The 26,000-nt window shown below is 41.2% G+C and overlaps 2 protein-coding genes across 3 annotated transcripts; one reads left to right on the top strand and one right to left on the bottom strand.

Moving 5' to 3' along the window:
- Nucleotides 1-1,594: 1,594 nt before the first annotated feature.
- On the bottom strand, nucleotides 1,595-8,700 carry vwa1 (von Willebrand factor A domain containing 1). Its single transcript, XM_029506406.1, has 6 exons — nucleotides 8,338-8,700; nucleotides 5,857-6,414; nucleotides 4,133-4,465; nucleotides 3,377-3,652; nucleotides 2,831-3,106; nucleotides 1,595-2,606 (listed from the first exon to the last, which is right to left on the bottom strand). Exons 1-6 carry the CDS (start codon nucleotides 8,426-8,428, stop codon nucleotides 2,578-2,580), a joined length of 1,563 nt encoding a protein of 520 aa, XP_029362266.1. The 5' UTR covers nucleotides 8,429-8,700; the 3' UTR covers nucleotides 1,595-2,577.
- A 9,686-nt stretch (nucleotides 8,701-18,386) lies between these two features.
- On the top strand, nucleotides 18,387-25,814 carry tmco4 (transmembrane and coiled-coil domains 4). 2 transcript variants are annotated; one of them, XM_029506693.1, is made up of 14 exons: nucleotides 18,387-18,470; nucleotides 19,179-19,329; nucleotides 19,861-20,035; nucleotides 20,176-20,203; nucleotides 20,291-20,420; nucleotides 20,516-20,613; nucleotides 20,859-21,002; nucleotides 21,151-21,270; nucleotides 21,671-21,835; nucleotides 22,037-22,173; nucleotides 22,440-22,524; nucleotides 23,062-23,179; nucleotides 23,731-23,848; nucleotides 25,076-25,814. In XM_029506693.1, exons 1-14 carry the CDS (start codon nucleotides 18,428-18,430, stop codon nucleotides 25,562-25,564), a joined length of 2,001 nt encoding a protein of 666 aa, XP_029362553.1. In that variant the 5' UTR covers nucleotides 18,387-18,427; the 3' UTR covers nucleotides 25,565-25,814. The 2 variants fall into 2 exon arrangements, with proteins under 2 accessions (XP_029362553.1, XP_029362554.1); XM_029506694.1 differs by having other exon boundaries at nucleotides 21,151-21,261.
- Nucleotides 25,815-26,000: the final 186 nt, after the last annotated feature.

Genomic DNA, 26,000 nt, shown 5'->3' on the forward strand with positions numbered 1-26,000 from the left:
CACCGAATAAAAGTTTCTTTGTTCTTTTACATTGTAACAATAATTGATCATTTATAATCAGTAATATTTTGAAACCTCAGAGCGGAAGCTTTTGCACTGGACTGTTGTGCTTCAGTGAAATAAAGGTATAAAAGAAACTTCCACAATTTCTCTGTGGGATGTAACAACCAGCACTGACCCCTCACATCTTGTTCTCTCATTAAAGTTTAGCAGAATGTCCACATTTATGTCACACTAAGTTTAACTGCGAACCATGTCTATTTTTTTTTTTTTTTTTTTTTTGTAGTAGGACGTGGAGTCAAATTGTGCTCGATAGTATCCTGAAAAAACATCACGACAAGAATAAAGAGTACATTTCAGAAACTCACAACTTTGTCTCGGATGTGTTGATGGCCTTTCATTGAGCTGAAGGGCAGTCATGTGGGGCACAGCATTGAAACAGTACAGGCAGGGATTATGGGACTCATTTTATTTGACAAAATTTTATGCACATCTATTTTCAGCGTTATTAAGGATGGCTAACATAGGCCATGTGGTCACCTGCGTACATGTTGGATGGTTCAGGTATTAATCCCTTTACTGTTTTGTGCAGTGTAAGGATATTCTGTGTAATGTTACCAATTAAAAATAAAGGTTTCTTTTTTGGACAATACTGAATTGACAGCGGTTCATCAATAGGATGAAGCGTGTTTCCCACTCCTGCTGGTTTAAATGGTCTTCATTACACAAGACAGTGAAATTTAAGAAAATTTACAAGCACCTGCATTCAACCCAGTATTGGGAACTACTGATTAAACTTAACTTCTTGAAATTGAATTTCCGCCTGAATTATCTGTGATTAATATATGATTGATGAATTCATCACCAGGGGTTTTCAAAAAAATGATAACTGACTTAACACAGTTAGTGACACGACAAGTTGCTTTTTTCTGTAGGGGGAAGCCTTGATAAAGAAAGGTTGCCTGGTCTGTCTCACAAAAGCCTGTTAATTGGTCAGCTTGCTTGTGATCAATATGAAAAAATTCTGAATAGTTAAATTATGCGCTCATGGCCAAGTCTACATTCTAATCTACAAATTCCCAGAAGCCACTATTCACTGTAAAGTGAAAATGTTCAACAAATATCTGAACCAAACATCACTGTGGTCTGGCTGTAACACTGTGATATGATTCTGCAGTTATTATACTCCCTTTATGTTCATCTCCCTTTGCTAATGATGTGCATTTGATATAAAATAGATAAAAAAAAATTGCAAATTCAGAAGATTTTGTCTCGACAAACAAGGATTAACCATAAAAATTAGATTGACTTTGGTTTGTAGAATTGAACTAGAAAGCCAAATATGCCAAATATCTAAGACCAAACTAAAAAGACTGGATCCTGACCTTCACTTTTCAACTAAAGTAATTTTATATTACTTCCTCTGTCTGCTAACTCCTTTTTTTGAAGTTCCTGCAGAACCACAAAAGATATTATGCAACGGTTTTCACTGAGTTGCACTCATATTAACTCATAGCCTTATTTGACATGTTAAATAAGTAGAGTGCATAAAATGGGATCTTTCACCGTGATGAAAACTTCAACTACTGTAACAAACAATTAATAAAGGACTTTATTCAAAGCTCTTGTTAAATTTGAATAGTGGTCAACAAAGATAACATGAAACATTTGCTCTGGAAAGATAACAGTGTAACATCAGCTGTGAGTTTTTAAGCATCCTTTCAGCAGGTGGCAGCAAAGGCTGCCTTAAAAAAAGTAACAGTCTTAGAACATAAACAGCACATCTGTAAATACTTTATTATTTCTCATACTTACGTAATTCTTGACGAATAAATATGAAAGATGGATAAATTTCCAGAGACCAGTATTAGGCTAAACTCAATTAAACGCACAGTATATGCAGTATCTCAGCAGTTTGGGGTGTATGGCTGGTCTGTTTGTAATTTATGAAAGATAAAGCAGTCCTTTTGATCCTGTTATTAGGGATGGCATGTTAATGTTCCCCTGCTGCACGCTAGTGTGCACACACAAGAATCCAATATTTTCAAGCTTGTGCTAAGAGAGAAGTAATGTAAGTACAAGTCATAAGTATCTGCTGTAAATGTAAATCAGATATTCTTTGTTAGGAAGACTTTAAGACAAAAAAAGTGTGTATTAGGCACACATATGGTGCAAAGCCTTTCTCTAAACCAAGCCACGTAAAAAAATCCTACATTCCCAGCATGCCCTGCTCTGTATATATGCAAAACAGACCAAGGAAATTGTTTCATCTTAAGCTTGCGTCTTTAAACTGAAGCATTATACATTGACTCCAGGTGTAAACCAGATGAGACAATAGAGCTGAAAAGCAAATAGTCCTCTGTGTTGTAGGTTTCAGCAGTCAACATGTAGCCATTTAGTCCCAGACCAGTCTTAAGTGTCTATGTCTTCCACATGAGTGAGTGAGTGCTCCGCAAGCACACATCTCTCCTGGATGATGTCCACAGAGGGAAGAGGTAAGGAAAAGAACAGATGAAAGTCAGCATTCTTCTCACCATCATCCTTCCATTGGTCAGGTGCACTTGAAGTTCAGGAGTGCTATGATTGGTAGCCATAAGCTAGTGCATCTGCAGGGCAGATGGAGAAAACCACTGTTAAAACATTCACATTGATACAGCAACAAAATTAGCCCCCAAATTGGAAAAGAGGTGCAATAGCTACCTTGGCAGTATATCTTATCCAAACTGTAGCGCTATCTATCAGTGCCTCTATTGGTCACCAACTGGACATCTGTATTTTCGCCCAATCAAGTATAAGTATATTCTCGAACTTTCACATTGTCCCAACTCACCTGACTGAAACTGTGCCGTGCAACACAGTCCCTCCCCCCGCGCCGTCCGGTAAATGGGTGACACACACACTCGAGTTGATGGGGGGAGGTGTGTGAGGCGTGTTGACAAAGAGTCCGGCGGCAGATAGAGGGAGGAGCGCTGGCCTGGGGCAGAGGTTTTCTGTCCCTCCCAGGTGAGCCAGTAGCCCCTCAAACCATCCATGCTTCCTTTCCAGTCCACTTGCACCGAGTCGCTGCCCACCGTGGTCAGCTGGAGGTCTGCTAAGGCTGGAGTCACTGGAAAAGAAGACCACAGAAAATAGTCAGGCTATATTACAGAATGACAACAGAGCAATATTAAGCGTAAAAGGACTATAAAAGAAACCAAAGGATGTGCTCAACTAAGAACTCGGAGCTGCCTTCGTAGCAGTCAAACCTGAATGTAAGTGCTTGTAATTATTTGAAATGTAAGACATGAAACGGCTATGCTGTGCAGAATTAAGATTAGCATGTTGCCAATGGATCCTTCTTTACTATGCATGACTGCATTTTCCTCACACGTCTCACCTTCCTGAGTGCACACTTTGACAGACATGGCCCTCTCCTTGCCTGAGGCATGCCGGGCACTAACGGTGACCAAGTAAGTGGTATCTGGTTGGAGGTCTCTGAGGAGAGTAGAGTTCTGTGTTCCGCCCAATGTGACAGCGTGGATCTTACCCCTGGGCAGAGCTGAGTATTCAATGTAGAAACTTTGGACTGTTTCCGGCTGAGGAGGACCCCAACTCACCCGTACGCTAGTTTGTCCCAACTCAGAGATGGAAACCACAGCTGGGCTCAACACCTCTGGTGCGTAGGAGGATGAGAACAACAGTAAAAATATTAAAAATAATAATAATTAAAAACATTGTGAAAAAAACATGATTAAAATTTCCCAATAACTAAAGATTGGAAAAAATTTAAATGTACTTTATTTTTACTTTTACTTGCATACATACTTTTACTTATATATTTCTTACTTTTTAAGAAATATATATGAAAATATGTTTTCTAATAAATAGTTAAAAATGAGGAAATGCATAGTTTGCTTACTTGCTTAAAAATTTCCTTTTTTTTTTTAAATAATAAAAAACATGCCCATAAAAATCCTTGGAGTCCAATTATCAATTTAGAATTAAAAATACATTGAAATGTACTCGATGAAAGCAGTTACAATATGTGAGAGGTAGACCCCAATGAATGCTTGCCCTTTTAGGCTTGTTGTGAATAATACATTAAGGGCACTTATGATTTATCAAGTGCTCTGTAAAAAGAATGTGATACAACCTGACTTCGTTGTGAAGGTGACAGAGAGTGCGTTGAATGCCTGTTCATTGGATTCTGGGGTCAGTGTGGCAGTGTATGTCGTGTCAGGCTTCAGGCCTGTTAGAGTAATAGAGCTGGACTGAGCAGACTGAGTGAGTCTCTGGTATTGACTTCCACCAGTGCTCGGACTGGTCCCAGTTTCACCCCTTCCGCCACCTCCCGAGCCTTTCGACAAAACTGGGGCAAAGCGGATCTCATAGTAGCCCCTCAAACCAGAGAGAACAGGTCGCCACTGGAGTGTGGCAGAGTTGGTGGAGACATCGCGGACATTGATTCTTTCAGCTCGGATTATCTCTGTTGGAGGCAGGATGAAGAAAAGTTACGTTATTTTGGTCTATCGGCATTAAAGAACAAGTTGTGATATTGCAAAGAGACAGAGAAAGGATGGTGACAGAGTTCTAAAAATGCCTTGGTCTCAGACAGCCACACATGTAGACAGCCTGACTTGGGTTTCCAAGGGAATTCATAACCCTTACAATAAGACAACTTGAAATAGCTAAGTCAGTGGGGCCCTGCATCGAAATATGAAATGCCACAGAGGCACTGATATCTGTGAGGGGATAATTAGGCACCCAGCAAGGAGCGGTGGATCATCTTTATTTATACTACGCCTATGCATAATGTCTCACAGCTACAGTATACATTGTGTCATTGCGGAGATGTCCCTGGTGACTGCCATGCAGTTACCTAAAAAGGATGACCCCACTGCTCTATTGATATAAATATAAATACACACACGCACGCAAGCACACAGCACACACACACACACACACACACACACACACAGACACACACACACAGACGCATTTACAGAGATGTATACATATATATATTCACAAATCCATATATATTTACATATATACCCATATATATCATGTCTGGCACGTATGCCAGACGTACAGTAATGTTGGAGGATGCAGAAAGGGAGAGTGAGTCATAACTCCATTAATAGACCACCCTATCTCGTTACACTGACTCGTACAAACACACAAAGACACGCTGGATGTCCCGGTTTCCTATTTAGTTTCACTGTCTTCAGGAGCATGTGTGGAATTAGGGAGAAGCACTGACATGTAGTGGAAGGTGACTAGTGTGACTGTGGCTGACTGAATGAAGAGTGCCTGTCTAAGATAATGATATGCATGGGCAACACTCAAAGCGCTCTATTATTACAAATGAAATAATGAATTTTCCTGCTAGGTAGCATATAATTGTGTTAATCATTTTGTTGGCATTTCTGACATTATCCTAACAAAATTCTTCTTCAATTTTCTTTTGCTCAAAAAAATAAATCAATCGTTATGAACAACATCCTCTGTAGATTGCCCAGCTTAACCAGGATGTTGTTTCTCGTCTGACCCAAGATAGCCAAAGCTACTCAAATGATCAATTACAGCTTTACATTAGCCACTTTGCAAGTTTTGCCATTGCCACACAGCCAACAATAGCATTAAAATATGTTTAATTTGGCTAAAAGTTTAGTTATTCCCTTTTACTTTTTAAAATTGGTTTCTATATTAAATCAAGAGTCAAAGCATAAACACAAGTTGGCTGTCTGACACCTTTTTACAAACCTATTTATTATTTGATTACTAAAACCACGGAAAAAATCAATAAACATTTTGGTAGCACATACGCACACCTTACAATCTTTGAATCACAAAAATCTCCCATACTGTACTCACCAATGATGGCATCCCGCACTTCATTTGTGATGATATTCATATCATCAATATCCACAAAGTACAAGTTGTTCTCCACAGGTGGGCTCACCACCTGCCTCAAAACTTGATAGTTGCCATGCCCTGTGGAGACCACCAGCACAGCGACGCCTTCATCCTGCAGCTCAGCCATTGGTCCAACCACATCCCCTGGTTTTACGCCGTCTGTCAACCAAACCAGCACCCTTGGGAGCCCTGCCCGGGCACCATCTGTCACTCCGGGTTTCAGCACCAACTCCTTCGCCATCCTCAGTGCCTCCACAGTGTTGGTATCGCCCCTGAGAGGTTTGGTGTTACTCAGAGCCTCCTGGAGGCCCCTTTGGGTGGTAAAGGTGCCAAAGCCAAACTCAACACGTGGTTGGGTGCCCACCTGCAGGAGTCCTACCCTCACTTGGTCCTCCCCCAGTGAGAAGGGAAGGAGGAGCTCAGAAAGGAAGGTGAGCATGCGGGAGTGCTCATAAGATGACACGCTGCCTGAGGAATCCAATAGGAAGAGCACATCACCCTCACAGCAGTTCAGCACTGTGGAGAAAAATATACATCAATACACTCATTAATGTGAAAATAAATAAAGAGTCAAAGGAGTTTCCTTTCGAAATAAATGTGAAAACAATTATTCCTTTTATAGTCCCACAACTTTTTCCACAGTTCCCATCAAATTTTATGGAACAACACCGTTCCAGGCAAACAAACTATAAAGGGGTCATTGTCAACATAAAAGTAGCAGAAAGTCAGAACAAGTTAAAAGAAAGTAATTAGAGTTATGATAAGAAGGAATGAAACACCCAGAGGAAGTCCAAACAGATGTGAGCTTTATTGGTGAGTCCAGTAGTGAGTGATAAAAGGCGGTGTGTGCGTGTGTGTGTGTGTGTGTGTGTGTTTGGCAATGGGGGGCTGACAGTTCCATGTGAGAGACGAAGAGGAATGTACAGAGCAGAGAAAGTGAGGAAAGAAGAAGACAAGAAAAGTAGCAGTGGCAACAGGCAAAATCTGGAGGCAACACTTTAAGAATGACAGATCCCCAGATTGTGAAACAACAGCCACTGTTGAAAGTTCATATCAAGGGTGAAAGAAAGAAGTTCAATAAACACACGAGCACACGAGCAAAATATAGTGAGTTCACTGTGACTGCATCGATTCGGACACCTTCACATCCATGGAAGCAGCTGTTTTTTAACATTCAAAAGTTAAACACGAGACGAGCTGTTGATAAGAATCAGTGGGGCTGAAACGTGGGAAAGCGCTGAAGCATGTATCAACACAAGAATCGCTGTTTATGTAGAAAGAGACATGTTTCAAAATTCAGCCTGCTGTGTTGCATACATGCTCGCAATCACATTTGTTGGTGACTAAGAGCACTTGAGTGATGTGATTGTGGAAGAAGGATATGCAAAGCCTCACACAGCCCAGTGAAACACAACTGGACTCACAACCTGAAACACACATTAGTGTCTTAAGCCTAAGACTGAAATGTACACAATAAAGCCTGACCAAAGTTGGTTTTGTGTGCATAAGTGTAGCATAATTACAACAATAGTTGGATATTCTGTTCCCATGGGAAGAAGATCTTTCTTAAACAGGATGGCAATAAAAAGCCAAATAACTGCCGTCTGATGCGGTTCTGTCTTCATGGAAGTTAAAAAAAAAAAAAAAAAGGGACAGCATCTCATTCACTGCTGTGTCATGAGTCATAAAGATCCTTCTGCCTACATGAACACCAGACTTACTGGTGTCACCAGCACCAAGTTTAGCTGCTCAGACACTCAAAGCATCGCTGTGATAACCGAAGATTGGATTTCTTGTTATAAAAACTAAAGTGTGCTCGCAGAACAGATGTGTTGAGCATCAAAGCCAACCAGTTGACTCATGTATAGTCAGTCGGTACTTTTTTTTTTTTTTTTCATCATAAGATCTGAACTTTAAGAGGAACATTAATCTTTTTCTTTCTTTCTTTTATCCATGCATTAATAACATTATAAATGACACAACCCTACACTCTTCAGTTGATTTGAAAGCTGCTTGGCCAGCACCTCAAAGCAAGTTCATCAGCCGGCAGGTTGGGTGGTCCCTGTGTGGTTTTCAGAATCACTGCTGTGAGCTGTCAAACATCATCAACAGACAATGCAACACACGCCATTGTATCACCTTAAAAACACTGGTGTGATGCGAAACACACCCAGTTCTACCCTGACCTCACACCGGGACCCTCCACTTCCTACATCGGCATCATTTGGAGAAACTGTGGCCTCTAATCTCATTTGGGAAAACCTATTCTGTCTTTCTTAACTCAACACAGCATGACTAAAGGTGATCATTGGTGGTAGAGGATAGTCATTTTATGTATTTGTTTTGGCTGTATTCTTCCAGTCATGACCCCTAAAATGGATTGATATGGAGGGAGGGGTAACACATCAGGATTCCCCTTCTCCATGTGAGGGAGCTTACCTCCTTCAGGTGCTGGCTGCTGTGGAGCCGCCGGCCGCAGGAGCAAACACAAACACAGCAGAGTCCAGCAGGTCAGCATGCGGCTCTCCATCACTGTGCTTAGTTCCACCGAAGAAAACACACACACACACACACACAAAATCCAAAACTCAAAAGCTGCGGTTATTGAAGCCAACCATATATCCACCACAGCCCGGAGGAGCGCACCGCAGACAGCAGGAGAAATAAGTCACAGCATGGACCAGCCGGCTTTCTGTTTATTTTTCAGTTGATCCGGATCATCCAGAAGTTCGACTTCTCTTTCTCCCCCCCCCCTCTTCTAAACTCAGGACTTCAGTCTGAGCTCTGGATAGTGTAAACTGCGCTCTGATCTGGATCTCCAAGTCAAAGTCAAGCCGGTGCTGAGTAAGCTGACCGAGCTGAACCTTCAAAATAAAAGATCTGCACTGCTGAATGTCTTCATATGAAGCAACTGTTATCTTACTAATGTCAAGAAACAGAGAAGCTTTGTTGTGAATTGGAAAATACTGAAAGGTGGGACATCTATTCACTAAAAACACCAATACTACAATATGGCAGAAAATAAAAGCACATTAATCCTTTCTTAATCATGTTTAACCAGGCTATCACTAAAGAAAGGGGCTTTCTGGAGGTTTCTATCACTGAGATGATTTTGTATTGCCATAGGAGAGCCAAATGAGCTTATAACAATACGTAATATGTTGGATCACATGTTTGTCTGAAAAATATGAATCTACAAAGCTGACAAACAAATGCTGCATTTGCACTAATGCACTGTGTATAATTCAGTATACTTTGCTTTCATTATTCTGCTCAGTAGATGTCAACAGATTTGAGTTCTAGCTGTAAATAGAAGGATTTTACTGCAGCTGGCTATCCATACACTGCCTCTGACACAGAGACTTAATCACTTCTGCTCTGTATCAGGGCTCATAGGCGACAGAGCCAATTACAAAAGGTGACTTTATTGTGAAGGAATAGTTTGTTTTAACTTCCCCCCTGGCTACTTTCGCTTGACATGACACATCTCACTGTCCTGTGTACCTCACTCCGCCCTTCAGCCTCCTCAGAAACTCAGAATAGTAAATGGGGCTTTACCCCATAGGCGGCAACTCTTTAAATCTGAGCCGTAATTAGATTTCAGCCTTCAAGTTACCCCATTACCAGAGATATAAATGGGGAACCCATGAAAAACTTGTCTCACATCTTCACTGTGCAGTCCTTACAGTGAGTAATACACACCAAAGGGAAGAACCAGCTGATATGATGTGCACATGATGTTCTTTTAACAAAATAGTGTTTCCTCATTTAAATAATATGCTCATATGTATGTGCAGCACTTTTGTCAGTCCTGGTTGTTTTTAAACATGCGTAAGAAATAAATTTGACCTTATGTAACAAATCTCTTGGCCGTAGTTGGAGACTGTGCTTTTTAGCTTTAAGCATGACTTATTTTCAATTCTTTTCTTGATACAGACAAACAATATATGCAGTTATCCATGAAATGTAAAGACCTCTGGTATATCGAGAAAGCCCACAAATATTTGCAACATTTCAGCAACTGGAACTGTCCCATCGACAGCTTTGTGTGCTGGCTACCCTCCGAGTTCAACCACCAAACCAACCACCCAGAAAAATAAAGCCAAATTTACATGTGAAAGTCCAAGTGAAGTGCAGAGGAGCAAAAGGCTGCATGAGGAGTATTGGTACTTTGTCTGACGTGTGTGTGTGTGTGTGTGTGTGTGTGACACAGAAACAAAGAAAGGACAATTGGGGGCAGGATGAAATAAATTAACAAGAGAGGCTGTAGGAATTCAAGTGGGACAAAACAAAGGTCTGGATTCTTCAGTGACACATCATGTCCAAATGCTTTTTTTTTTTTTTTTTTGTTGACTTATTGACAATAAACACACCCTTCAGATACACACCTAGTAAATAAACACTACATTCACTGATTGGGAGACATTATGACAGCTCTGTCTGAACTGGATTTGACTGTAATCACCCAGATAGAAAACAATTTCTAATATACTGGCGAGAAATAACACCGACAATGACTTCATTATAGTCATAGAGTTTGTCGCTCTTTGTTCATTGTTTTGTAAAAATGAATTTGACTGGTTTTGACTCTGGGGCTGAAAAAGTTCTCACGTGCACATTTGCCCCTAAATCCCCAGGTCAGTGACACAGTTTATTACAGGTGGGAATTCCTCTCCTGCACTTTTCAGTCAGATGCTTACAGTCCACCTCCACCTGCAGCTACTTCCACTAGTGTTTGTTGAGCAGGAAATATTTGATCGAACGTGGTATGGATGCACATGTTTTAAAAGAGCTTGTGTACTAACACACACACATTTTTCTCTGTATTTCAACACAAAAATAGGATGAACTGTGCAAAGGCAGGTTACATGCAAATCAGTTGTGTGAAGCACACAAGCTGGAGATCATGTTAACATCTGACGTTGTGCTGAAATCCACACTAAATGCACAGCCTTGTGTCAGGGCGCCGTGTCGATGGTCTGAGTCAGATGATGCAACCTGAGCAGTGATCTGTTTCTACTCATTTTCGCATACCATTGTACTACTGATTCTACTTGTAAATCAGTTTGATATTACTTTAAAAGGAAAGCACTCAGCAGTCTTTGACCTTTGAGCTCTGAGCACAGCACAGCAGAGGGATGGGAGGTGTGGGAGGAGAGGTAGAAACAGTGAGATGTCATTGAGGCAATGGAAGAATTTCTGACATTTTGGGGCTCATAGCTCTCAGGGGTGTGACAACATGGAAAAAACGGGAAATAAACAACGTATCTTCTGGGAGAGGGAGATGCCTAAAAAGACTCTTTAGGCAGCCTTGGTTACTGCCTCTTACACAGTCTCCTGTAACTTTGCCCATAATAGCAGCCTAGTTGTAATTACCCATTAAAGTGTTGGCAGCAACACTTTTTGGCTTCATACTGGAATGCCACTGTCAGCGGTGGAGTGAATTCCACAGATCTATATTTGCCAGAGTTTTTCCCCATCTCTGCCAGACTACGGTATTTCTAGGTTTTGGTTTATAGCAAACCATGGTTTTTGTGCAGGTTTGAGCAAGAAAAGTGGATTGCTGCCTCTCTCAGTCTCTCAGAAAAATAAAAGCATAAAAGAAAATGCATTATAAAGCAAATAATGATGAAACAGGAGAGGCTAGATAAAACACAGATCAAAAACGAGTGATAAGGTGAAGGGGCAATGTTTATGGAGGTATGAAGATAATGTTTGAATCAAAATAAGAATTTTTATTTGCGGGTGGCTCACAGACAGACCAAGAGGTTTCTTGGCCTCTGGTGTGGAAGATTTTGACAGGATGCATAAATAAAAGGCATAAATCTAAAAATAACAACCTGGAAGTCAGAGGGGCTTCCCAGCAACGGGATGTGGACATTAGCCAAGTACCCTCTGCCTTCCTGAGCAACAAGGTTCCCTCCAGTCCTACGTCAGTGGTACTTTCCTGCCTCCATTGATCAGCATCCTGTCTATCTCCACAGGGCATCTTATCTTTTGGTGCGACGAAGACATTTCCTTAAATTTTTAAGCTTTGGAATATGGTTGTTTTTTGTTCAGTAACTTGAGTTAAAAATTCTGAATAAGGTTTGATGGGATGCTCCCGTTACTTGAAGATGTTGGTATCTCATGATGTTCCAAGAAGCCAATGCCTTAACTGCATTCTGGTGAACACTCTATCTTGCTTCTCCTAAACAAATATGACAAGCTATATTAAACACAATCAATCATCCACTCCAGGGGCAGCACCACGCTTTCACGGAATAGTGACCTGAGTGCAAATTTAAATTTGAACAAATTTAAACTTGGAGTAAAACTGGGTACAGCCAGAACTATGCTGCTATATAGAACATCTGTTTTTCAATAATCGACAATCCACATCTCCACACTTGTGAAGCCAACACCCACTGCGAGTTTCCACAGTAAAATGTCACAGGCTGGTTCTGCCAAGCAGAGGTTGAGGTTCTGCTGCTGGCTCAGCTCCTGTGGACAACTCCGCTCAAACAATGGCCTTTCTGTGTTGAGGATTGGCAGGAGGGCCACATTTATAGATGAAGGATAACTGCATTCATCATTTTGGCTCTGCGTGGAACGAACTGATCAGGGCAAGTTGGGCAAATGTTCAAAACGAAGCTGGTTACTTTTTACAGCAGGTTCAGGGATTGGATTGAATAACCCACCCCACCTGGTGTAAACAGCGCCTTGATTCATGAAGAAGTGCACTGAATCAGCATGTTATGGGTACTTTTCAAACAAAACACAAGGGTCTGACTCCGCTTTCTCATATGAAACTGGAGTCAAAAGTTTCCAAAACTTCTCAAGGGAAAAACTGAGAACTAAGAATTCTGCTTTGTTGGGTATAGGTCAGCCTAATACTAGGGAAATGTCACTGTCATGCTAAGTGTGTCCTCAAGTGCTTTCTAGGGCCAAATGAAATGAAGGATTTCATTGAAATGTACAAAGAATCTCTCAGAACCTCTACGCACAATAAACCAAATAATACCAAAGCCCCACTTACTCAGAAACCATGTAAGAAAGGACACTGGTGGTGACTCATCGATGTCAGAGTTCTCCACGCTCATGCAGCCTGTGGGAGGGAGAATTGTGGGCTACAGCCACTTCTCACATCCAAACAACCACAGTCCAGTGGCATGCTCAACTGTGTTTGTGCCTGTATTCATATCACAAGCACAGGCTTCTGGTTTGCTTATATTTTTGTGCTTTTTCATTCTTTCTTCAGGTCGCCCAACTGTTTTCAATGTTGCAGCCCTATCAGCTCCTTTCTCCTTTTCACCTTCTTCTTTTCAGCTGCTTCTCCAAAGTGTTTTGGCCACAGTGGATAGCAGCTGGATTCTCTATTATCTTCTCCCTTTGTGAGTCCTCGCCCTCTTACTGCTCCTAACGCTGCACACTCCCTCTTTTGCAGTCACAGCTGCCTCCCACCCTTAGTAACACTCCTGTATATTATACAAACACGCAGACACTAGCACGCACACACACACACACACACACATACACAAGCCCCCACATGTACACTGACAGAGGTGCACTTGCATGCATATACTGTATAAGTGCAGGCTGGTCTGGACACACACAAAAGGTAGCTGAAGTCACTTTTGTGGTATGTCTGAAGGTTTTAAGATGTAAGGATTTGTTTTAAGGACATGTGCATCTACAGCGGAATCTGTTAGGGCAAGTCGAGTTGTGGAGGACCTGGCAACTTCTCAAAGTTATCACTGAGACAAAACACCCCCCACTCTTGTGTCCGCTTGCTTCAAGAAGTGCACAAATTAAAAGGAAGCGCATACAAATGTTCAAATAGTCATCCAAAACTGCAACCTGGCGTCAGACAAATTGGGCAGGGAGTAAGAGAAAGGGTGAAACTAAATGGTGCAAACTTTTACTCAAACGTCTCACCAGATGTGATGAACAACCCACCACCCTATAATGACAGAGAAATGACAACCTTGCTTTCTGGCTCATCCTGTCTGTTAACACACTCATCTGTCATCTACATCCGCTGCCTCTGCAGTTAAGTCTGCACCTTTCTCTTCCAGGCATGTTCTGCACACCTTGTCAGTTTCAGGTCATGCAGTCCACTCAGCGCCCCTCCCGTCGACTTTCAAGGTGACGGAAAAGAGAAAAAACCCAGCATTGTCTGTTGTGAGTGGTATGTTTGAACTTGTCTGGCTTGAGCTCTGTCTGTCTGTGTGTCTGAATGAGTAATCCATTGTAAAACTGAACAAACACATACACACAGACACACCACGGCAGGTTGTATGAACTAGCTCAAGTTCAACAACAAGGGGGGGGGGGGGGGGGGGGGGGGTTTGAGTTCAAGAGAGATCGATGTGTGATGGGTGAGATGTGGAGACTGCTGGTTTGGTTAAAGAGGTTGTTTAGCGGAAAAAGTGATGACGTTTATGTGGATCACCACTTGTTCTGCGATTCAATATCCCAGTCTCCTTTCATCGGCCGCATTAGTGGCAACTTTGTAGGTTTGTTTACAACAGTTTGTTGGTTTGTCTACTGGATTGCCACGAAATGTTGTACGTTTCCTAGAGAAATAATTTCTGCCATTTGTGTTCCCTTCACTTGTTTTCCAGTGAGGCGATCGACCATTTGTTTTCTGAATGAATATGAGGAAAGCAGATGGCATGCAGCCAGTTTATTTGGCGTTACTTGTTGTATTGTCTCATCCACATCACTTTCAATTCACAACCGATAAGACATGGTGGAATGTGAAGGTGAGAAATTAGAGAAACTAGGTTACAAAAATACTGCAATGGGGTGAGATGAGAGATGCAGACAAACACAAAAGATGATAAACTATGCTGGATTTATTATTTAGGGTTCCCAACCTGATGCAAGGATGAAGTAAGAAAAAACATGCACAACTGTTTTTGCACACTCAGCTATTTGCATGTTCAAATATTTTCATTTTGATCTCAGTTTTATATTTAATGACTGCATATTCTGCACAGTTTTTTTTTTTTTTTGTTTTGTTTGTTTTTTGCAGTGTGGACATATAGAAATTCCCCTTCTGTCCAAGACAAATTTCAGACATCATAACTCATCAAAATTAGTTTTTGCTTGGGTGTATATTTAATACATGAAAACAACAACCAAGATGAAGTTTCATATTCAATTAAGCCCTGACCTCACTTTAGTGGTGTCACTGTGAGCAACAGGTTATGCCTGATGTTTGTTTGTTTTTTCTAGCCTCACATCCTCCACCTCTGCTGCCTCACAGCTTCTACCTCTGCAGCCTCATAGCCTCGTAGGCTCTACCTTTGCTGCCTCATAGGCTCTACCTCTGCTGCCTCATAGCCTCATAGGCTCTACCTTTGCTGCCTCATAGGCTCTACCTCTGCAGCCTCACAGCCTCATAGGCTCTACCTCTGCAGCCTCACAGCCTCGTAGGCTCTACCTCTGCAGCCTCATAGCCTCCTGAGGCTCATTGCAGGACTCCAGGCTGCATGACACCATGTGGCACGAGTTGCAAAGTCTAATGAATATGACCTTGCTCTGACATTCTTTGTCACATTGTTGGCCATTCTGTGCTTTTGGAATCATTTGAGTCTAACGCCCACTTTTATGGAGAGTAGCCACAGTCAGAAAGTGATTCATCAAACAGATTGTGCTTAACTGTGACTGATGAATATATAAAATTATTTTAAGTGTTTTACATTCAAACAGGCTCTGACCCCAGTCTGCTTCTGTGGACTGGATACTAGACCTGACGGCTTCTGATTCCAGTGTCACAGCTAGGTGGGGGTGATGCGGGACCACAAACATCCACTGAAGGACAGCAAACATACAATCAAGAGACAGAGAGAGACAGGCAGGCAGACCAAATGAGACAACCGCATGTGAACAGGAGAGACAAGGATCTGACACAGACTAAACAGAAAACAGGACTTAAATACAGTAACTAGACAAGACACAGGTGAACCACAATAGAGCAGGGAAGGCAATCAGCACGAGGGAAACAGAACAAGACCAAGATTTTCAAAATAAAACAGGATGTGAACACAAACAAAACTCAATCCCTGACATCCAGTTTCTAATGATGTCAAAAACTGAGGGGTTACATACTTTTTCCAACCTAAACTTCTAATAACCTAACTGTGTTAAATGGACAAAGGTGATAGCCCAACATGTGTATGATCATTATTGTGGCTAGGTGGAGATCAGACCAAATTTTAAGACAACTAAATATACTTATTGATGGTGAGCATGCTTACATTATACATTGTATAATGTAAAACAAACATCAGGCATAACCATTGTATCCAATTTCATGGCAGGATATCTATTCATCTGCAAATATGATTAGGATAGACATTAGTAGGGCTGCAACTAACTATTGTTTTCATTTTCAGGAAGTTTTGCACTAAAACAATGAATGGTTATGAAAAGTTTCTGTTCTTTCCAACAGTGATCACTGACAATGTCAGAGCTCACTTAGTATTTAGTCATGTGAAATATAAAAGTCTGTCAATACATGTTAAGCTATTTCAGACTGTGACGCTGAGGCCTTCAAAGTCACCATAACTTTTAAAACTAAACTAGTTACTAACTACTAGGAGCTTCAGAACAGAAGTGTCCAAATATAGTTCTAATTTTGCATGGGGGCAGAAGTTCACCTTGTATTATCTTTTCCATCACAGCTTGTCAACACTCACAAAACTCTGTTTTTATTTTTCCACGATTACATGTTTAGGCAAGCTGAAACCTGCCAGGGCTCCTGCTCAGCAGTTCTCTCCATTAATTAAGAAAATATCACCATTATTTATATTATGAAAGAAATGAATCACAAAAATATTGATAGTTGTACAGGCTTATCATTTATAATTACACTGTGACTTTGCTGCAGGGGAAAAAAATCTTGTTTATGAAGTTCTGGAGACTGCTCAGTTGGCAGTGTAAACAGGATGCCATTTAGAGACAGACAAATGTAGGCACATGCAATTTTGGGGATTCTTCTTTGACAAGGCCAGGATATTATTTTGACAAAGTGCCCCCAACTGGATTAACAGTTCTTCCACAAGAAGATGCAGTGGAAGTTTAATCCACTCGCACATATGTTTCCAGTGTTTCCCTTCTTCTTTTGTCATTGCACAGCATTCAGACTTGAGATGAATGGAGTGCCAAGTATAATCAGTAAGTGAGCACCAATGAAGCAGATGGGAAGTGAGTGGGTGAGGCACAGCCAGACAGTCTGAAAATACCCAAGAGAAGTCAGTCTCTCTGTCCATCCATCCATCCATCCATCCATCCATCCATCCATCGATCTATCTATCTATCCATCCATCAATCTAGATAGATAGATAGATAGATGTTAACACACCAGATATATCAACTATGCTGTAAGACACAAATTATTCAAGACTACAATATACATATACTAGCATAGTTGCTGGTAATCTCAAATTCATATTGGTTTTTCTTTATGGATATTTTTCCTTAAATCCTGTAACCAGGGATTATCAAAATCTATCTTCAAAGCACAGGCCATTGAATAGTGATATTTTCTGTTGCTTTCTTAGCTGTCGGCAACAACATATGATTCCAGCGTGACGACCATGTGTGCCACACACTGCAGCATGTGACAGAGGAGAGCAGATATTTCAGTAAAACAGACTTTATGCTTGCTTTATTCGGTTAGCTGCATGTCACAATAATCTACATGGGCAGCAATCACTGAGATAACTGGAAGTGGAGAGGGAACTTCACACCCTGACATTGGAAAAGAAATGTTACACTCACACCTACTGGCCAGTCGGTGTACTAACTAGTTTTAGGATGCTGTGTCACTGAGGCCTTTTCACTTCACATACAGTATTCTCCTCTTTCTGCATGCAGCCGTGTAAAACCAACTGCCTTTGGTTTAGCTCATGCATAGATATAGTAAAAAAAAAAATCTATTAATCTATCCCAGATTACTTAAAAGAAATAAATCAGCCACTTCACTTAAAAAAAAACTCTCCCTAAACGTTTTCTCTCTTGAACAGCTCCTTGCTCTGTTTGTAGTGTACGTGGAAGTTACGTCACCAAAAAGTTTTGACCGAATGGTGCCTTCAGGTCAACTCACATAAAAAAACAAAACAACAACAACAACAAAAAAAACAACAACAAAAAAAAACTGCAACACTCTGAATACATCAGCGACATAAACGTATTTTTTTTTAACTGCGTTTATAGGAGCACAGAAACCAGCGTGATTCTTTTTAGATTGTAGCACCGATATATACAGAATATGAATCTATGAAATTGTAAATTGTACTTCAGTTTTGGATTTCTCCACTTTATCTCATTGAAGCAGCCGTGTGTGGGCCGATATTGGACACTAAAGCGTCCACAGTAAATATGTAATGTGTATTTGGGGGTTTCTGGAGTATTTGCCACCTAAAGTGTTGCAGCTTGCGACCTGCCCGGTTCATGTGGAAAGCTCAGATGTCCGACGTCGTAGAGGAGCACGCGAAGGCAGCAAAAGTTCAGCGTACATGGTTGTGATACTTCGGTCATGGACGACCAACAATCTGGTCCGGACCACAGTCCTGCCCCAGGTACTGCACAGAACCACTTCACTGTTGTTGTTGTTGTTGTTGTTGTTGTTGTTGTTGTTGTTGTTTCTACCACCAAACACAGGCGTGAAACTGAAGGCAAACCGTCCGCTTTGACCAAAGTTAACCGCGAGCCTTTAGCTAACCGGTCGGCACACCGGCAGCAGCTGGCGTTGAATGTTGTGCGTCTTTGAAATCCATCGGAGGTGCACTTGTTTCATTTGAAGGAGAATCTGTGTAGATTTCTTTTCTTTAAAAAAAAAAAAAAAAAAGAGAAGAAGAAGATGATTTGGGTGACGTTTTAGCAGCGGCTGATTTGAGGTCAGCTCATCGGGGACAGGGCTGGAAGTCCAAAGTTAGACTGGATGGGACCTAAAAACTGAAGCGCATTCAGATATCAGTCAGTTTTAAGCTGCATGTCTGCAGGGACACAAGGCTCATTTCACTGGTTGGGATCTTCTGGTAAATTTGGCATGTGAGTGATCCATCAAACTGCATCTTGAATAAAAAAAAAAAAAAAAAAACAACCCTCACACAGCTGTATTTGGGTGCAGACCTACATACAATGTGAATAATGTGCCTTTATATATTTATACATGTATTCTGGAGGTCTGTGTTTCTTTAAATGAATGCCGTATGTTTATTTGGTGTCTGTGAATCAAACTGCTTACTCCAAAGTTAATTATTAAACTGATCCACTGATCACCTCAGACAGGGGGGGTCCAGAAACCAAAGAAGAACCTCCACGTGACCAAAGGCCAGAGGAGATTGTTGGCAGACATCTATCTGAACAGGGTCGCTTTGCTTATGCTGCGCTGTGTGGCGTCTCTCTGGGCCAACTTTTTGGTGGAAATGAAAACAGGTATGCTTGTGTTCATAGTGATTGTGACTCCGGGCGATATCAATGTGTTCACTATGCTGAGAAGCACTTGTTTCATTTCCCTGTGATAGACTCAAATGTTGACATCCACCAGCCTCTGTTTCCCCCTCAAAGGGATACACAGTATTACTGACGACTGATGTCTATATTTGTTCAGTGTCATTAACTATACCAACAATATTTCAGTTAGCACAAAATATGTACAGAGGGGATATTGATCCTGAATACACAAAGCGATTAAAAGATAATCAAATGTGGACTTGCATATGCAGTTGTAAATTTTTTTTTACCACGTTCACTTTAAGTGGGTGAAAGAGGAATTCTTAGCCAATCAGAGAAGGAGCAGCAGTATCTGGTCAGAACCTTGAAGAGATCATGTGGAGTGACTTTATGTGTATTGTCCCTCACAAATGAAAACTGATTCTCCTTTCCTTTGTTCTGTGAATTAAGCTTTTTGTATTCATATATAAATAAATACAAAAATGAATAGCTGAGGTGTTTCGTGTCTCCCAGCGTGTTCAGGGAACAGTACCTGCAGGGCTTGGTCGGTTGGCTGGACCTGGATGAGTCGGTGATGCCGGTCATGGGGGCTTTCCTGTCGGGACTAGGCTTTGAGGGCTCCGACACCTTCCTCTCCATCCTACAGGCTGAACCTCTGCTGGCATCTGGAGCCACCCCCATCATACAGGTGTTGATCACTCTCGCAGGGAAACCTTCTTTCAATCATAGTAATTACATTATATTGTAATTTTTAGTACATTATACAAGACAATTTTCTAGCTGGATCACTGAAAACCTGTTATAACCAGTTCTTATATCGTATCACAGGATTTGGTGTCTTTTTCTGTCAAGGATGGTAAGTAAGTCTTCTTTTACATTGAGGATCCTGAAAATTCATACAAGCGTGAGACTTCTGAACTGACATGGTGTGTCATTGCCTCAGGCCAATATGACGCCAGATCAAGGGTCCTCATCCGTCATGTCAGCTGTCTCCTACGAGTCCCCCCGCTGCAGCTGGAGGAATTTGAGGAAACGCTGGGAGAGAAACTGAGCGACGCAGGAGAGGAGAGCGAGTAAGTTATGGATGGATGGATTAATAGTAAATAATGTGAGCCCACAGCACTTTTCACATTGAGCATTATGCATTGTCTGACTCTGCTTCTGTTAGAGAGGATACCTCTTTGCGGCTGAGAAAAGAAAGAGGACGGAAATTGCGTCGCTACCTCCTCATTGGACTGGCCACTGTCGGTGGAGGAACTGTGATTGGTGATTATTTTTTACTTTAACTTAAAATAGACATACAAATGACTGATATGAAATAATGGGCTTTAGTTGATAAGATAGTTAATTGAAAATTGATTTACCGTAGCGTGTAAAGAATTGACAAAGGCAGTGTTTTGCAACATCCACACGCCACACGGCCCAACTTCCTCCAAAATGTTCCACTTCACAGATATTGGTCCTGAAAAGCTTTTATTCTGTACTGACTGTCATCTTTGGACCTGTCCCAGGTGTGACCGGTGGGCTCGCTGCCCCTTTGGTGGCAGCGGGGGCCGGTGCTGTGCTGGGGGCTGGAGGGGCTGCTGCTCTGGGCTCAGCCACTGGTATTGCAGTCATGGCTTCCTTGTTTGGAGCAGCAGGAGCTGGATTGACTGGTAAGAGAAGACACATCATTGTCCGTCATTGTTCCCTCATCTTCAGAATTTTGACCAAGCTTGATATTTTTTTTTTTTTTTGTTGCTATATATAGCTTTAGTCAGCCTCCACCTGATTTGTGCTCTTTCTTAAATTTAAATTTTCCAGGCTATAAGATGAACAAATGCGTTGGGGCAATAGAAGAATTTGAGTTCTTGCCACTAAGCTCTGGGAAACATCTTCACTTGACCATTGCAGTGACAGGTTGGCTCTGCAGCGGTAAATATAGTACGTATGGCCTCTGCTCTCAAGTGCAAGTTTTCTGGAAAAATTTGAAAGCTAACAGAACAAGGTAGAATTGGTTAGACGGCTAAATATTGCCATAAGTATAGATTTTTGGTTGTTGATTTACAGAGATGGTCCTACACAAACAGATGTAGAATAGGCAAATATTACCGTATATACATACTGCATAAAAAAATGTTAACAAAGCCTGATGAGGTAATGCTGCTATAATGATGTACTTCATGTCCTAAATCAGCAGATTATGCAAGCTGCTTTTACGAATTTATGTAGTTTTTACCCGCCACTAAAACATGCATACGGTAACCAGCTTGATACCCTCTTCACATTCAAGTGCTGCTTGTTCCTGTAGGCTACTGAACATAAAAACCGTGCTGCTTTCCAGGTTCATTCCAGGCCCCGTGGTGCAGCTTGGGTGAGTGCGGGGAACAGTATTGTCTGGTGTGGGAATCACGTTTCCTCAAGGATCTGGGTTCAGCCATGGCTTCTCTGTTGGACGGGCTGGTCAGCATTGTGGCTCAGGAGGCCCTCAAATACACAGTGCTGTCAGGTGGGTGGCTGCTCATGCAAGGAGAGTTTGGTGTAATCAGTACTTTTAAGGGTTCTTTAGCAAAAGTATGCGAACCAAAACTCTTCCCTTTAAATAGTTGAATTCCGTTTATTGTGACCATCTTCCGAACCCAGTGTCCTCCTGTTGCTTTGATTGCGTTGTACTACATTCATGAGTTTACACCATTCAAACTCTGGACAGGCATAGTGACGGCTCTAACGTGGCCTGCATCCTTGCTGGCAGCAGCCAGTGTCATTGACAACCCCTGGTGCGTTTGTCTGAACCGCTCAGCTGAGGTGGGGAAACATCTGGCGCAGGTTTTGAGAAGGAGACAGCAGGTACGTCACTGCATTTCTGTTAAAACTCACCTTATGGTGGGTGGATTGAGATTAGTTGTTTTTTTTTCTGTACACATTCGCTGCATTAATTAATTAATTCCAACTAAAATGATTCATACAGTCTTAATTTTAACTGCTTCTATGACATTACACTGACAAAAAATGTTGCATTTAGTCACATAATATAACCCTAAATGCTTTCAGATGATAAAAGTTCAGGATCAGTTTTGTGTATTTCTCCTCTTTATTTCTTTCTGTTTTTGAAGGGGAAGCGTCCTGTCAGCCTCATTGGTTTCAGTCTTGGAGCAAGAGTTATCTACTACTGTCTACAGGAGCTCGCCAATGACCAAGGTATGAACTCTGTTCTGGAAAAAAAGAACTATTTTGAACATAAATAGGATTTTGATTACGTTTCCATTAATACTAGCATAGTCATTCATTCATTAATCTTCTACCTCTCATTAATTTCTGGGTTGTGGGGTGTGCTGGAGCCAATCCCAGCTCACTTGGGGAGGTTGACATCACAAGGCCAACATACAGAGACCAACAACCGCTCACACTCACACTCAGACCTACGGCCAGTTTAGAGTCACCAGTTAAACCAAATATGATGTCTCTGGACGGTGGGAGCAAACCCACACAGGCACGGGGAGAACATACAAACTCCACACAGAAAGGCCCCAGGCCAGGGAACTGACCCCGCGACCTTTTTGATGTGGGAAAACAGCGTTAACCAGTATGCCACTGTGTGGCCTAACACAGTCATAAACAATTGCAATATATGTATATTATGTGTAATCAAACAAAAAATATTAACCTTATTGAAATTTTTCAAAAAAATGTGTATTCTGACAAACTAATTGAATTTCTGTTGATTTGATTTCTCAGGTAGTGAAGGCGTGGTGGAGGATGTGGTCCTCCTGGGGGCCCCAGTGGATGGCTCTGAAAAGCCCTGGGAGAGAATGGCCAAAGTAGTGGCTGGAAAAATAGTAAACGGATACTGCAGGTAAAACTCACTTCTCCAGATCACTTCATGCTGCAAAACATATACACTAACAAATCTTTACTCCAGTTTCCAGGGGCTTTTATTTACTGAACTGCATTTATTAGAGCAAGGGCTTATATCAGAGAGGAAGCCTTTACAAATGCATCAATAACAATGTATGTATATAATTATTATAATTACAGTAATATGATTAGCACTTCCCGTTTGCACCCCGTTCTATGCCAGTACATGTGGTCTTATGAGATGTCAGAGTAAAGGTAGCTACAGGAGGTAATGGCACAACCAGTTTTTTTTCTCCCCCTGGGGGGAAGAAGGAGGCATTTATTAGAGTGCAGCTTTTATTTGTTCAAATGGCTGACGCACTTGGTTATTGATATGAGACCCAACATCTATTACAATGGATGCCAATATTAGAGGAAATACGGCACTTACTGTTGAGTCATTGTATATTGCAGTGAGGAGCTTCCATTATCTTTTTTTTTTTTTTTTGCAGGACATTTGAAAACTATTTTGCGGCCACAAATAAATGATCTTTTAAATCTCCCTATTAGAGGGGACTGGCTCCTGGGGTTCTTATACCGGAGTTCTGCTGCACAGCTGTCTGTGGCTGGGTTGAAGCCAATCAACATCCAGGACAGACGCATAATCAATGTGGATCTTTCTTCTGTGGTGAGCAGAGCTTATAGTCAAATTTTCAATTCCTGAATGAATACTTTTTTCAGTCAAGCTCAATGCCATTTCCATCTCACTACAATACCACACAACACTACTGACAAAAGCAATTCTCCCATTCTGTCCAAAGTATTTCTGCAGCTGCTCTTACGTAGTAATGTCTTTTGGTTTTCATGGTTTAGACTAATAATAAAGTCAGAAATGTGTTGTCTGTGATTTGATTTGATTGAACTTCATTTGCATTATTTAGCCATGGCTTTCTAGGCTGTCCCTCATTAGAGCTCATACCTCTGCCAAGGCCAAATACACAAGTGAGATACAGATTATTGAGCATCCAGATTAGTATCAGTATCTGTCCAATTTTATACATTAAGGTCCAAGTTTAACTTGTGAAAATGTAATGGAAATACTGAAAACTGCCCTCTCTTGGCATCTAAATGGGTGGGGGGGTAGTTGCCACTGCTCTTTTTCCCTGGCTTGTGCCCCATTCTTCCATCAGTAAGGAGCTAATCAATCAAAGAAACAAACATGGGATTATTACCGCCCTGGCTGTGCTAATAAACTCAGTAAAACTAGTGTTTTTCTTTACTCATTTTGTATCTATAATTTAAAATTTTTGTGATCTTACCATGACCAAGAAAAATATTAATTCACTTTTTATCACACACGTTGACAAATAATTCCGATGTATTTGAGTTTTTTTCACACTACAAATTAGAATTCACCTTATTACTCATGAAAATAACCCTAATACACAAACAATCAGTTTGTGTCTGTTTTTTTGTGGAAGAAACAGGAGTCTCATGCATTTCATTTAACGCTTATTAAATGTAATAACAATGCAACATTATTAAACACAGGATTTTAAGAGCACTCTAAAACAGACGGTTGTATTGTTCCAGTGCGATGAAAAGTCAACATAATATTAATAAAGATAGTAAAAATAAGAAGTAAGGCCGCTGATGGTCTGTTTCAGGTCACAGCAATTTCTTAGCATTTGTCATGGTAGATTTTTTTGTTGAACCAGGTAAAGAATCTGAAGTTTGTCACACCACACTTGATATACAGCACCATACAGCTTAAGTAGTAACAAGTAATAGTAAGTAACTGAAATAATAAAATAGGAATAGTACAATTTGCTGTACAAAATAAATAATTTACAGAAATAAATACCCCTGGTTTAGCCTGATGTTACATGTTTGTTGCTTTTTTTTTTTCCTCCAGGTGAAAGGTCACTTGGACTACATGCGTCAGATGGACACAATCTTAGTGGCAGTTGGAGTTCCCACCAAAGAAGTGCCAGGAGCTGTCTTTGCACTTCCTCAGCCGGTGACTATTAGAAAAGGAACCACAGACAACCCTGACCAACCCTCCTCTGAGCAACATGTGACCGATCCACAAAACCCAGCTGAGAAGGCCAGGACTTCTGGAGGAAAAAGTGGATGCTTGAAAGAGGTGGATGAGAACGAGGAAATCTGTGACGGTTGGGATATCCCTGACATTTCAGACCTGCTGGACTCTTTCAATGATACAGAACCAGAGACTGAAAGTGCAGTCAGGAAGAGTTTACCACTGGAGGATAATGACTCTGAATGCAATACGGGATCAGCTTTTGATGCCCAGTGTGATGATGTGGAGGAGTCCGACCTAGATAATGAACAAGTTTCATGGAGCTGGGATGATGCACATTGGTCTCCAGAACACAAGTGCTAACAAAGGCAGCCAACCATGTGAAGAGCGTGTTACAGGATCAGATGCCTCCTTCTCATTTCTCAAGTTTTTTTTACACATCAAGGCTTCGGTGGAGAAAATATTAATTGCATCTGCAACACATTGACAGTGAAAGTGTTAATCCACATATTGGCCAGCTTCAACTAAAAAGCCTCACAATTACCCCAAAATGGTATGTGTAGGCTTATGCATTAATGCCATAAAAATGTTCAGTTTTGTTTTGTTTTTTTTAATTGGTGGTTGTTTTTGTCTTTTTTTTTTTTTGTTTGTTTTGTTTTTACTGTACTGTAAATAGTGCCATAATTTATTTTCTAAACTCAGCGGCTATAAATTTTGCATGTGTTTTGCAGGCTGTAGTGGATGCCATGACATCAGGGATATCACTGTTCCTTTCATTCATCTAACTTTGATCTGGCTG

This window comes from Echeneis naucrates, chromosome 7, assembly GCF_900963305.1.
Source record: "Echeneis naucrates chromosome 7, fEcheNa1.1, whole genome shotgun sequence".
NCBI classification, from domain to species: Eukaryota; Metazoa; Chordata; class Actinopteri; order Carangiformes; family Echeneidae; genus Echeneis; species Echeneis naucrates.